Raw genomic sequence first — 14,930 nt, 5'->3', positions numbered from 1 at the left:
CAAACATAACAATGGTCATTATGGCCAAACAGTTCTATTTTTGTTTCATCAGACCAGAGGACATTTCTCCAAAAAGTACGATCTTTGTCCCCATGTGCAGTTGCCAACCTTAGTGTGGCTTTTTTATGGCGGTTTTGGAGCAGTGGCTTCTTCCTTGCTAAGCGGCCTTTCAGGTTATGATGATATAGGACTTGTTTTACTGTGGATATAGATACTTTTGTACCTGTTTCCTCCAGCATCTTCACAAGGTCCTTTGCTGTTGTTCTGGGATTGATTTGCACTTTTTGCATCTCTAGGAGACAAAACGCTTCTCCTTCCTGAGCAGTATGACGGCTGCGTGGTCCCATGGTGTTTATACTTGCGTACTATTGTTTGTACAGATGAACGTGTACCTTCAGGCATTTGGAAATTGCTCCCAAGGATGAACCAGATTGGCGGTCTGCATTTTTTTTTCCTGAGGTCTTGACTGATTTCTTTTGATTTTCCCATGATGTCAAGCAAAGAGGCACTGAGTACACCTCAAATGACTCAAATTATGTCATTTAGCCTATCAGAAGCTTCTAAAGCCATGACATCATTTTCTGGAATTTCCCAAGCTGTTTAAAGGCACAGTCAACTTAGTGTATGTAAACATCTTACCAACTGGAATTGTGATACAGTGAATTATAAGTGAAATAATCTGTCTGTAAACAATTGTTGGAAAAATTACTTGTGTCATGCACAAAGTAGATGTCCTAACCGACTTGCCAAAACTATAGTTTGTCAACAAGAAATTTGTGGAGTGGTTGAAAAATGAGTTTTAATGATTCCAACGTAAGTGTATGTAAACTTCCTACTTCAACTGTATTTAGAAAATAATGCTTCAGAAATGCACAAGGTATGTTAACTCTAGCTAGCTAGATACAGTGCCTTTGTCTTAGAAATAGATAGATAACTTAAGGCTCTGGCTACATAGAGCTAGAGGCTTTGAGCACCAGAAAATGACATTGACTCCAACCACACATTCCCAGACTATGACTTTGTGTGGTATTTAGACTCCAAGTGAAGAGAAATGAAATACAAGAGTTCTAGGAGGTCAGTCAAATCGAGGTAAAAAAAAGTAAAGATGTGCAAATGTGAATTCACATGGTCTGTACTCATTTTCCATTCCCTAAATCTAGCTATAAAATATAAAATGATTTGTAGTGTTTGTGCTTAAACAGAGGGAGCAGTTGAAAGAGAAGCAGGTGGGGTACATCAAGGTATTATGGAAGCAGGCTAAGGACCAGGAAAGGAAGCAGGAGCAGAGAGAGGTGGTGAACAGAAAGCAGATGGAGAAAGCTCTGAAGCAGAAGTTGGAGCTGGTCCGCAGACAGGAGAAAGAACTGGCAGGTAGCCTCTACTAGGCTCTCCAGTAGGATATTATAACAATCATTAAGCATCCTGTCAATAAGTGTTTATGACCATTAACCGTTACTCCCCACCTAGAATACTACATTTCCCAATAATGTGTAATGAATGTGCAATATTAATGTAACATGAATGTTACAAAATGAATATGTAAATTGTTTGTCCCTGTGCGTGCAAAAGAGCTGCACGCTGAAGTCAGCTGTCCAGAGCAGTGGTTCCCAACCTCCTTCGGTCACTGTACAGTTCGGGTTTATCTGGTACTAATCATGATTTGTTCTAAAGAAAAGCATAATAAGACCCATCATTACGTACCATAATAACATGGTACTAATCACTATTATTATTTTTTTTTTTAAGGTAAGTACCAAACACTACCACTTGTGTGACCATATTGTTACACAGTATACCAGGCAAGTAGGAGATTCATCAAGACTGTTGAATAACGTTATCACACATTACCAGAGAAACACATCCTCTTCCTCCAGGGGGCTTTCCAGAAAGATCGAAAGGAAGATACCTAGTCAGTTGTACAACTGAAATGTGTCTTCCGCATTTAACCCAACCCCTCTGAATCAGAGGTGCAGGAGCTGCCTTAATCGTCATCGGCGCCAGGGGAACAGTGGGTTAACTACCTTGCTCAGGGGCAGAACGACAGATTTTTACCTTGACAGCTCGGGGATTCGATCCAGCAACCTTTCGGTTACTGGCCCAACGCTCCTACCCTAGGATTAATGAGCAAGACAGCTAATTGTCCAAAATAACTTTGTGTTTTTGGTAAATATAGATTTAAAATAAGGTATTATTACCTGAACGACGACTGTCCTGTGATTGGTTAGTAAAACAATCTGACCATAAGTAGGCGCCACCGTGGGAACGGGAAGCCACTGAGTCACACCACCCTTCCCAAGACTATTTGGCAACACTCATTTCCCTCTGAGATGGCATGACCTCTCAGCTAAACTCAAGATAAAAACTTAAACCAACAACGGCTACCACCAGTACGTTCCTCTCTTGGAAAATGGTGCATTCATTTACTGAGCTTCTAATTATTTTCGACCCCTAACTCTAAACATTTTTTCTCCATGTTGGGTACTGTACGTGCTTTTATTTTCAGTCAATAATGAATGTAATTTGAACCCCCTCCATCCTCCCCATTTCCAATGATTTTCATGGTTCCCACCAGACAGGGTAAGCAACAGCCCCGTATCTCCCCTCCACCCAGCAACGGAAGCATAGCGGGCTCAGAAGCAGGCCAAAGAGCTGGAGAGGGATGAAAGGAGTGGCAGCTGCAGCGAGGCAGCCCACAGGCCAACAGAGGACCTCAGTGTGCTACTGTACGGCAGCCAGACCCACCTGCAGGCAAGACCCCATTAGGTCCTCCTCAGGCCATTCTTGTATTCAACACATCAACTGGAGTCGAAATATAATTGATGTCTAGACGTCTATGGGCGTTTCTCAATAATCATATGGTTTCCTCTACTTGCTTTTCCTCCATTTTCTTAGTAGCCAAAGTCCAATAGAACTATAAAGCTGTGCTGGCAGCCTCCAGTGGCATCTGTCTATGGATATATAGGTCAGCCTCAGCTGAGGGGCAGCACAAGCTAAAGTTTGTAGATAAATATTACTTTGTTGCTTGGGTTGGGTGTTCCTTATGCGTGCTGCTAAATTGGGTTGGGGGACCGAGTGGTGCAGCGGTCTAAGGCACTGCACCGCGGTGCTCGAGGCATCACTACAGACCTGGGTTTGATCCCGGGCATCCCTGGGGCTGAGGAGGAGCCTTTGGAGCCGGGGTCTTGGATGGGGAAGGGCCCACCACATTCAGCTTCTGCTCCAGAGGTCCCAGGTGCATGTATCCCTGCTGGACAGCACCAAGCGGGGAGGGAGAAAGAAGGGGAGAAGTAGTCCCATATAAGAGATGCATCCTGTTTGGCCTGAGATTTCCCATCGCAACAAGGAAAGACATTGTTACTCTCAGATCGCTACTCTTTCACGATTGCGTCCACTGCCAAATGGAAGTGGCACAGAGGCAATCCCTAAGGCTCTCTCCACCCGTCCCTCTCCCTCCACTCTCCATAGCCTCTGTCCCTGGGACTTTTTATGGGGGGAGGATTCAATAAAGAGCTGAATGTCTGATTCAATACCTTCTGAGTCTAAAATTAATGGCATATTTGTCAAAGGATAGCCAAGTTCTATGTAACATTCATGACTTTGTTTTAGCACCTTACTGAAATCATGTTCTCTTCAATACTGTGGTAAAATGAAATTCCCAAATGAAGTGTTATCACAAGTGATTTTTAACCTTTATTTAACTAGGCAAGTCAGTTAAGAACAAATTCTTATTTACAATGACAGCCTAGGAACAGTGGGTTAACTGTCTTGTTCAGGGACAGAACGACAGATTTTACCTTGTCAGCGCAGGGATTCGATCTAGCAACCTTTCAGTTACTGGCCCAACGCTCTAACCACTAGCCTACCTGCCGCTACCGACGACCTGCCAGCTACCTATCATCCACAAGAGGTTCAAGTAGCCAGGCCAAAGCATGGATACACACACACACACACACACACACACTTCTGTAAATCTAGCATTGGCCTCATGTTGGCATCAGACATGTATTCCCATTAAACATACAATGAAACTACAAAGCAAGGGTACGGGAATGTTTTCTTAAATATGCCACATGATGCTTCACAGGGTTAAATCAGCCCTGGTTATAACCTGGGGAGAATTAGAGCGAATTATTAGTCTCCCTCTTCACCAAATATAAAACCCATCTACCTCATTTGGCCACTCAATACATCTGTATGTAATACAGTTGATTACAATTCATTATTATCCATAATCCATTCACATACACCCACACAAACTCAAGATACTGGGGCAAAACACGTTGTGGGAATTATTATTATTATTTTTTTTAAACACTGTGGAAACTGCACTTTATTGGAAAATCAACCAAAAGTCTGCATACATACATTCATTTATATATTTAATATAAACAAAAATATAATCTGCAGGGACAATGCAGTAAATATTTGATGAATAGAATAACCTTCTGGTTCTGACCATCCTGCACATATCCTTCCTATCATGGGATAGGCTCTCTTCTATATACACACACAAAGCACCGATCAACAGTGTTCCATTTCTCCCTGCTTAACTGGACCCTTCTGCCCACTTACCAGACATGGGATCAAATACTCATTTCACACTTTATCTGTGCTTGATTGAGCTCGTCTGGCTTAATGGACCAACTGAATTGTCCCAAAACTGCTAACACAGCCCATCTGGCACTCTAGACAGGCTAAAGCAAACAAAGTATTTAAAAGATGTCCAATAGTATTTGAACCCAGGTCTGCCACTTACACAGAGAGCTGACCCACCAGTGACACAGTTTTTTCCCCTGCCTCCTGTGAAGATCACCTCCCTCTTTCCCCCAATCCCAGTGCTGGTCTATGTAAAGATGGCCCCGAGCCTGAAGGACACTCTGCACATTCAGGTTGGAAAGGCAGCCATGTAAAATAAACGACATGCCAAGCGTAAAGCATAAATGCGGATCCATCTCAATGCAATGCCGCCGAATCACAAATGTAGTGCTTTGCTAGTGCGTGAAAATGTTCCCTTGCAAAAACAAAAAAAGACCCTAGCTCACAGAATTGACTGTATTGAATGAATACCCTTGTTTGACGTCCATAACACCCCTTACACATGGAGGGTTGTGACTTTGAGCCACAAAGAACTGTGCTTGACATTATGCCGGTTCAGTGATTAGAGCTAAACTGTCTGTTGACAGTCAGTTACATTTTTTCATCTTTATATTAACTATTTTTTACTCTGTCACTCTCAAACTCAAATTATACAATCAATCATAACCATGTATAAACCTGAATACCTCCCACAAGGAAGAGTTCAATGACATTATTATTATTATTATTTCTTTCCCCCCCCATTTCCTCCGTGGGTAATCATAAATAAATACTAACAATACACAAGGAATGTCTAATAAAACTTTTTTTTAAGAGAAAATATTGAAATCATGGTATAAAACAGAGGTTAGCGTTACTAATCAGTGATGGTTAAATTAGATAATGCACGATTGATCAGATCAAGCAATTCTTCCACTCGTCCCACTTGAACCCACGTCCTCACCCCAAGAACATCAAGCTGAGTGTGATAACCCACTATTTTTATACATAACAGCAAAGTCAAATGATCTCCCTTTCCACACCCATGTTTATCTTTGACAGAAGACAAATGGGATGAGTGATCCCTGTAGAGGGGTTATAACGGCAGCACACCTTTTCTCAGAAGACAAATTACAAAATGGGATCCTTGTCCTACGTATACTTGACACGTCTTGGACATGGCTTCCTCCCCTTGATTCCTTCAAGTCCTTTCTCATTTGGGCTGATATTCTCGAAGATGAGTAAAAACCGATTTTTACTTGAAAGTGAAAGTTTAGCTGCTTCTTGGTTTGTCTTCAGAGGACAAAAGCCTCCCTTTCAGGTTACATGAACTGCATCTGCAGAGAGAAAGGAAGGCCATGCTGAATACAGTCACTTTTTAAGAAGAGTTATCATTCAAAGCATTTGTTTTAGAAAATGATTATGCCAAACAACGTTCATACTCCTTGCTTTCCCTGATAAGAAACCAAACTCTTTCACAAACATAGGCCAGAATACAACAAAAAAATAATTTGATTGTGGTTTTTTTTCCACAGGTGTTCTCAGATGTGTGTTTGATTTGCACAGCAGTGTCCATAATGGAGAGCATTGACACTGATTCAGGAATCGCCAGTCCCGTGTCATGACCTGTTGAGCGGTCCTCCGGCATACGACAGGACTGACCATTCTTTAATCCAAAATGCCCTCCATCCAGGACATACTGCTGGACAAATCCAACACACCTGAAATTGCAGTGCAGAACAATCTATTGAATTCCGGCCTCATTTAGCTTTAATATGATGCAAATGTGATGTATGCAAACCAAAAATGTAAATTGCAGCATGATAAAAAACATATAGGGCTGAAGTAAGTCCACTCTGGAGAAAATAATCAACATATTTAGCCGTCTACATTTGACTTAACTGTGTTAAAATAAATAAAATAAAAAAACAATATTACTCAAATACATGGTGGCATTTAACAGTCACCTTCCACAACATAATTTATGCAAATGTAGATTTGATATTTGATGCAAACCAAATGGGGCTGTGTTTTAAAAGAAATGTCTCAAAGGTTTATCAAGTGATAGATATGGTTTAATAACAGTACTACTTATTACGCTGTCAAAATGTCACATGGACCAATGTACTTTTTGAAAAGTGTTGTTTCACAGTCTCGGTCAGACTTCCGTGCAGACATGCAACGCATCTTACAGGTGGTTGAGTGACTACAAAGGGAATGACTGAGCCAGTGTTTGTCGTTGAAGCACAAATAAGTCAACAAACTCACTGTGTACAAGGCCAGTGGAGCAAAAGTTTGCAGATATGAGCATGAGGCCCACACACCAAGACACACACAGGATATGTAGCTAAAGATGTTCTACAAGAAATCCTTGAGAGAGAGCTGGGCAAAAGGGTCCTTTTCTGCCGCTCTGAGAGGACTCTGACTGGAGGGACTAGAAGCTGCCGAGGACTAGTTCAGAGAGAATGACAGGGTCAGGGGAATGGAGGAACAGCTAAAGAGGGAAAAAGAAACGGGAGGAGCGGAAAACCTAGCTACAGATATGAAGGGAGTAGAATGGAGAGAACAAGGTTGCTACCATTCTGATTTAGAGTCTACTGAAGAGATGAAACAGCGATGAGGGTGTACATATCCATAGAGACTTACAGTAGTGAGTGAATGCATACATTTTCACAACATCACTGAAATGGCATGAGGGTGAATGTGGAAGCGCATTCTGAATAGAAGTCCCAAAACACAGAATTCCAATTGCCCTCCGGAATAGAATTCTTTATGCCACATTACATAATTTAACAGTGATATATGGAATACCCATGTGTGTATTCCAATACCACTTTTATGGAGAATGGGTTGTGGTGCTGGACGATGCTTCCTGCAGACAGATTTTTCCATACAGACAACAGGCAGACCACCTCAGTGGGAGTTAACTTGGCCACAGAATCAGACTTAGATAGCAGAGATCAAATCCAATTTTGGAATTAAATTTAAATTCCATAAATTTAAATGGAATTGACCCCATTCTGATAGATACTAGTTCAAGGATGTGGACAATTTAGCCAGGCACCTCTCCTCAGAAAGCAAGAAGAGTTGGGATCTGCTCCAGGGTGAACTTTCCCCTATGTACAGATCTATGATCAGCTTCCCCTCACCCATTCCTAACCATAGCCATTAGTGGGGGAAATTCTAAACTGACCCAAGATCAGCGTCTAGGGGGCAACTTAACCCTACTCCTTGGCATCCGTTCAGATGAAAGCTACTGGGGAAGGGAGTAGAATGGAGGGCCCCTGTACCTGTGCTCCTGGGGCCGGGCCAAAGGGGTTGGCCGGCCTCACAACCGGTTGGCTGTACGTCATGGTGGGTTGGTTTATCATGGCCATAGAACCCATCTGGGGAGGCTGAAGAAAGACAAATAACCAAACAAAATTAACAAAACGACATCCTGCTGAAGAAATGGCAATCATTCTGACATAACTGCTCATGCTCAGTGAGACATGACGGGTTATGTAGTAGTACAATGTCTCAGTCTCAAGCGCAGTGGAATTTGAACAGAACAAAATCATTGTTTAAGTTCCTCGGCTGATTTGACTATGGTGACTAATTAACTGTAGTTCAAATATACAGTAGCTCCTTAATGAGACGAGCACTGGGCAGTAAAAGTTAACCACTACAGCTGAATCAGCCCATCTTGTGATGCATTGAGAGTATGAGTAGCGCTTGGCATTGTCAATCATTACAAGACATCTGTCACTTTTCCATTTGATTTGTCATGAACCCTTTGGCTCGTCTGTGGATGTAGAAATTAACGAGACCATAGTTTACACTATACCGTGCAATACACTGCCACAAATTGGTCCGAGTGTTACATGCTTCAAAAGCCAAACACTGATTAAAAACATAAAAGGTATTCCCCATAGAAATATAATGAATAAAATGGCCTAGGAACCTCTATCCCTGGCAACTTGACTGGCAAAATAATGAGTACACTCAACGGCTGCCTGGTATTGAAACGCAATTATTTCCATGGTAATGTAGGAATGTTCATTCAAATGATGTTAACTGATGTGGCTCATGCAATGGAATATTTTTTGTAATGTCAGTTGAGTTGAATCAACAAATCACAGCACATATTGATGGGTACACTTCCTGTTTTACTTCTTGATTTTTACCTATGGCTGCCAGTCCAGCCATTAATCCATAATTACCTTGAATGGGGACGCCCGTCCTATTTATGGTATACATGCGGTAAAGAGGTCAATCAAACCCGACCAAAACAATGGAACTGCAAGGGAAATGGTGGGGGAAAGATCCCGAATCTCCTCATTACCCCCCAAGCAGAATTTGCCTAGTTAGTGTAAAATACACATAAACAATAACCTAAGTATAATGCTTGTAAGGATGTCAACCCCAATATATGTTCATGTGATCTTAACCAATCAACTGCATTACAGTTAAAAATGACTGACTACCACCACCGATTTCTAAGTGCTAGCTATGCCACCAGCTTATAAGAATGGGAGTTAGCGTTTAGCAGTCACTTCTTCTAAACCCGAAAAAGGGACAACTTATAAATGTTTTGCAGCGTAAACAGCCAAATGTATATCCAAATCAGACTTTAGTAACCACATTGTGGGCCTGTTACAATACATCAATCGTGACGACAAAGTGGAGTGGCACTTTGGTCTGTAGCTCTCAGCAGCTCTTTAACCCCCCACAACATCACCGCCGCTGACAAGAGCACCAGCTCTCTCACCACCACCAACACATCACTGGAGTAGGGCTCTGACGGTCATGGAATTTTGCCTGGCCGTCCAGTCTTCAGTCAGTTGTTTGTTCCACAAAAATAAAAAAATAAAACGTTTTGACAGTCATTTTATTTTCATGATGGTCCTCATCCATAATCGTCAGTTACACGTTAATTGTGCCAGCCCTACACTGGAAGTCAACCAAATCTGTGCTACTGCAGTATTATCCTGGTGAAATAGTACATTTTAATTATTGTTAGGACTTGGCCTTTTAGCTTCTTTAAAAGCACAGGAATGGTCACCTTTGCATTGGAAAGGCCTGTATTCATAAAGTGTCTAGAAGTAGGAGTGCCAATACAGGTTCAGGCCCCCTCGGTCCATTCATTATAATCTAAAAAGGCCAAACTGATCCTACTATGATACGCTTTATGAACCCGGGCCCTGGAGTGAACCAGTGCTAAAGGATTTCTTTTTTTGCAGAAGTCAACCTAGCAAACAACAATTGTCATTGGTTCAAAGTAAGTGGAATGATCATTTCTTCCTGACAAACAGAAGGCTTAGAGATGTAATCAACATCAATTAATGTACTGAATGTGGTATTCACAAAGCTCCAAAAAGGTCTGCTACAGTATGGTGCAACATTCTCAGAACGTGTAAAAAATTATAATGTTAGATATACAGTACCAGTCAAAAGTTGATACACCTACTCATTCCTGGGTTTTTCTTTATTTGTACTATTTTCTACATTATAGAATACTAGTGAAGACATCAAAACTATGAAATAACACGTGGAATAATGTAGTAACCAAAAAAAACAAATAAAAATATATTTCATATTTGAGATTCTTCAAAGTAGCCACCCTTTGCCTTGATGAAAGCTTTGCACACTCTTGGCATTCTCTTAACCAGCTTCATGAGGTAATCACCTGGAATGCATTTCATTTAACAGGTGTGTCTTTTCGTGGAATTTCTTTCCTTCTTAATGCGTTTGAGCCAATCAGTATGTATACAGAAGATAGCCCTATTTGGTAAAATACCAAGTCCATATTATGGCAAGAACAGCTCAAATAAGCAAAGAGAAACAACAGTCCATCATTACTTTAAGACGAAAAATGATGAAACTGGCTCTCATAAGGACCGCCACAGGAAAGGAAGACCCAGAGTTACCTTTGCTGCAAAGGATATGTTCATAAGAGTTAACTGCACCTCAGAAATTACAGCCCAAATATATGCTTCAGAGCTCAAGTAAGAGACACATCTCAGCATCAACTGTTCAGAGGAGACTGCGTGAATCAGACCTTCATGGTCGAATTGCTGCAAAGAAACCACTATTAAAGGACACCAATAATAAGAAGAGACATGCTTGGGCCAAGAAACGCGAGCAATGAACATCAGACCGGTGGAAATCTGTCCTTTGGTCTGATGAGTCCAAATTTGAGATTTTTGGTTCCAACCGCGTCTTTGTGAGACGCAGAGTAGGTGAACGGATGTTCTCCGCATGTGTGGTTCCCATCATGAAGCATGGATGAGGATGTGTGATGGTGCTTTGCTGGTGACACTGTCTGATTTATTTAGAATTCAAGGCACACTTAACCAGTATGGCTACCATAGCATTCTGCAGCGATAAGCTCAAACCAGATGGAATGACGGAGTGGGACTGTCATTTGTTTTTCACCTTCAGGCTGTGTAAAGGGTTATTTGACCAAGAAGGAGAGTGATGGAGTGCTGGAAAAGCACTCCAGGTGACGCTGGTTGAGAGAATGCCAAAGTTTTGCAAAGATGTCATCAAGGCAAAGGGTGGGTACTTTGAAGAATCTCAAATATAAAATATAGTTTGATTTGTTGAACACTTTTTTTGGTTACTACATGATTCCATATGTTGGAAAAGCATTCCAGGTGACGCTGGTTGAGAGAATGCCAAAGGTTTGCAAAGATGTCATCAAGGCAAAGGGTGGGTACTTTGAAGAATCTCAAATATAAAATATAGTTTGATTTGTTGAACACTTTTTTTGGTTACTACATGATTCCATATGTGTTATTTCATAGTGTTGATGTTGTCACTACTATTCTACAATGTAGACAATAGTAACAAATAAATATATATAAAAAATAAATAAAAATCCTTGAATGAGTAGGTGTCCAAACATTTGACTGGTACTTTATATATAAAAAGGGTTCTGAGGCATGGCTTCATGAGATTGAAAAGATAAACCCCCCCCCCAAACTGCTTACCATTCCATATGCCATCATTCCCGTCGGCGTTGTTGCAGGGAATGCCATGACAGATGGTGCCTGAGATGACACAAGCAAAGATGATCACTCAATGAACCAGGACACTTTTACAGAAAGTTACGCACTCCCTTTAAGAGTGTGCTCCTAATCTCAGCTCGTTACCTGTATAAAAGACACCTGGGAGCCAGAATCTTTCTGATTGAGAGGGGGTCAAATACTTATTTCCCTCATTAAAATGCAAATCAATTTATAACATTTTTGACATGTGTTTTTCTGGATTTGTTGTTGTTGTTATTCTGTCTCTCACTGTTCAAATAAACCTACCATTAAAATTATAGACTGATCATTTCTTTGTCAGTGGGCAAAAGTACAAAATCAGCAGGGGATCAAATACTTTTTCCCCCCCTCACTATAGGGGTTCACATACTTTTTCCAACCTACACTGAATGTTTAAATGACGTATTAGGACAAGAAAAATACAATAATTTGTGTGTTATTAGTTTAAGCACACTATGTTTGTCTATTGTTGTGACTTATATGAAGATCAGGTCAAATTTGCTGACAAATTGATGCAGAAACCCAGGTAATTCCAAAGGGTTCACATACTTTTTCTTGCCACTGTGCACGCACATGCATGGTCCCTCAGTCAAGTATTGAATTTCAAGCACAGATTCAATTACAGAAACCAGGGAAAGCATAAATCACAAAAACCTTTTTGAAAGCATAAAGAAGGGCAGTGGTTGGTAGATGGGTAACAATAACAAATCAGACATTGAATATATCTTTAAGCATGGTCAAGTTAATAATTACGCTGTGGATTATGTATTAAACCACCCAGTCACAAAGATACAGTTTGTCCTTCTGAACTGAGCTGCAGGACAGGAATGAAACTGCTCAGGGATGTCACCATGAGGCCAGTGGTGATTTTAAAACAGCTACAGAGTTCAATGGTTGTGATGGGAGAAAACTGAAGCTGGATCAACAACATTGTAGTGACTCCACAATAATGACCCTAAAATGGCAGAGTGAAAATAAATTAAATATACAGAATACAAATATTCCAAAATATGCCTACGCATGCAACAAGGCACCAAAGTAATGTTGAAGAAAAACCACAAAGGAATAACATTTTTGGCCTAAATGCAAAGCCTTATGTTTGGGACAATCCCAACACAACAGAGTAACTGCCTCCTTATTTTCAAGCATGGTGGTGGCTGCATCACAGGGAGAGGATTTCCCCTTTCAGCAGGACAATAACCTACAACACAAAGCCACATTTACACTGGAGCTGCTTACCAAGACAGTGAATGTTCCTGCTTGAAAAATCTGTCAAGACTTGAAAATTGCTGTCTATCCATGATCCCGAACAACTTGACAGTGCATGAAAAATCTTTGAAAAGAATAAATGGGCAAATATTGCACAATACTGGTGTGCAAAGCTCTTATGAGACTCACCCTAGGAGACTTCAGCTGTAATCACTGCCAAAGGTGTTTCTAACACCTATCTAATGAAGGTATATTAGTATTTTATTTTTCATTCACCTTTTTATATTAGTTGTGTATGTTGTGTAGATCGTGGACAAAAACATGGCAATTATATCAATTTTAATCTCACTTTGTAACACAAAATGTGAAGAAATCCAGGCGGAGTGTCAACTTTCTCCAGGCACTGTAACTTAGTGTAAATAAAGACAGTTTAATATTCATGTTTAGTTAATGAATCACTTTCACAAAATAACAGGTGCAAACTTAGTAAATTTGGTCCTCTCCAGAAACAACCCACCTGAACAATGTTGTCTTTGTTTATCTCTCTGACAAGCTACAATTGTCCAATTCACATGCAAGACTTCATACTCATTGCCTGCCTACTTCCACTTTGGCAAGATTAATGGAACATCTGGGAACCATTTGTAGCATGCCTGTCCTTATTTCCCCTAGTTTACCCTTACAGTGTATGTTAGGGCTAACCAGAAGAGCTGTGTGGGAATCTTAAGCACAGAGAGCGAGAGAGCCCTGAAGCAAGAAGCTGTTACTTGCAGGTGCAGAGCTGCTCTGCTGAAAAAGACAGAGGGGGGCTTTTATAGAGGAACTGCTAGACTATCACACAGTCCCCACAGTAGTAAGTAACAAACCCTGATTTGTTTCAACATCACAGGCCATTCAGTTGCATGAAAAAGGCACACTCGTGAAGGAAATATTTCATCAGCAATCAAGCCATTGAAAAGGGTCAGAATTAACAAGAGGATGTAATAAGAATAAATGTTGGGGTCATAACAGTGAGCACTTGTTTCGAACATCCAAAAGTCCTTTTTCAACTTCTCACATTGATCACAAATGCTTTGCATAAAAGCATACTCAGCAGACAATATTTCAGTCATTGCAGACATTTGCTTGAATAGGAAAATATGGGAGGATCACCAGATACTATTTAGAATGACCCAATGGAAAGCAGTCATTTTCAATGGAAGGAGGTGATGTGCGGAACATTTTGACTGTTGGTGATGTTATCCGAGTTGAGCAAGGTAGAACTTTATACAAATCAGGGGGTGATAACCAAATCGGGATAAGGTATGTCTCGCTAGCCAGCTTTGATACTGTGGTAGATAGGCTTCCAGTTAACATGCTGTTTTGCACCCTGTTCAGAAGAAACAACCACGAGCGGAGAATGAGGAAAAGTCTTAAAGCAAAGTAATATCTGGTGAAAACATAAAAATTAAAAAAAAAGGTTTTAAGTGCGAGTTATCAACCATGCAGTTACCTAAGATCATACCCCAGTTTCAGACTCGTCTATATCAATAGACAAGTATGGGGTGGTCTAGTGGTTAACACCATTGCCTCAACACATATGAGAAGGGCACACAGCAGCAAAACATTTGTTCTTATTGTAGAAATTCAGATATATTCCAAATATTTTCTCCCTTCATTTTGTCACGGCTCACATGTCATGTTATAACTGTCATGATGTCACAACAGTCATGTAATTATTATACAGGCAGTATGTGACCCTCATGACGCAGGCACTGAGCAAGGTGTGACCAGAAGTTCAATAACAAAATACGACAAAGGATGTTTTTTTTCTACAGTAGGTCTAACGACTGTCCATGGACACTTGTACCATTCTAATGGTCTACAGACATGTAGTCAGAGGAGGAGAGGAAAGTCAGGACAAGACAGGTCATGCTGTGGGATCTGTGTTAGATTGAGGTCAACAGGTCAGAAGAAGCCCATGGTGCAGACCACACCAGTCAGAGAGAACACGTGGCTGGGTGAATGTGTGGGGTTAATACCAGACATGCCAGCTTTGGTCAAAGAGCAGGAAATAGTACAACCATTGAGACTTACGTATTGTGGGAAATGCATGCCGTTCTGTATTTTTTCCCC

The 14,930-nt window shown here is 40.9% G+C and overlaps 1 protein-coding gene across 7 annotated transcripts in view; it reads right to left on the bottom strand.

Annotated features, from left to right (window-relative positions):
* Nucleotides 1-4,276: 4,276 nt before the first annotated feature.
* LOC115154034 (phosphatidylinositol-binding clathrin assembly protein) overlaps nt 4,277-14,930 on the bottom strand; it is a 65,192-nt gene continuing 54,538 nt past the window's right edge. For 5 of the 7 annotated variants that reach the window (XM_029699813.1, XM_029699815.1, XM_029699816.1 and 2 more), the window contains 5 exons: nt 14,892-14,915; nt 13,165-13,224; nt 11,550-11,609; nt 7,866-7,970; nt 4,277-5,912 (listed from right to left, as the gene is read on the bottom strand). In XM_029699813.1, coding sequence (XP_029555673.1) covers nt 5,898-5,912; nt 7,866-7,970; nt 11,550-11,609; nt 13,165-13,224; nt 14,892-14,915 — 264 coding nt within the window. In that variant the 3' untranslated portion in view covers nt 4,277-5,897. The remainder of the gene's footprint in view (nt 5,913-7,865; nt 7,971-11,549; nt 11,610-13,164; nt 13,225-14,891; nt 14,916-14,930) is intronic. The other 2 variants (XM_029699820.1, XM_029699819.1) reach the window with 1 other exon arrangement.

This window comes from Salmo trutta, chromosome 19 (assembly GCF_901001165.1).
Source record: "Salmo trutta chromosome 19, fSalTru1.1, whole genome shotgun sequence".
NCBI classification, from domain to species: Eukaryota; Metazoa; Chordata; class Actinopteri; order Salmoniformes; family Salmonidae; genus Salmo; species Salmo trutta.
The sequence above is the reverse complement of the archived record's forward strand: the minus strand, read 5'-3'. Positions and strand labels throughout refer to the sequence as shown.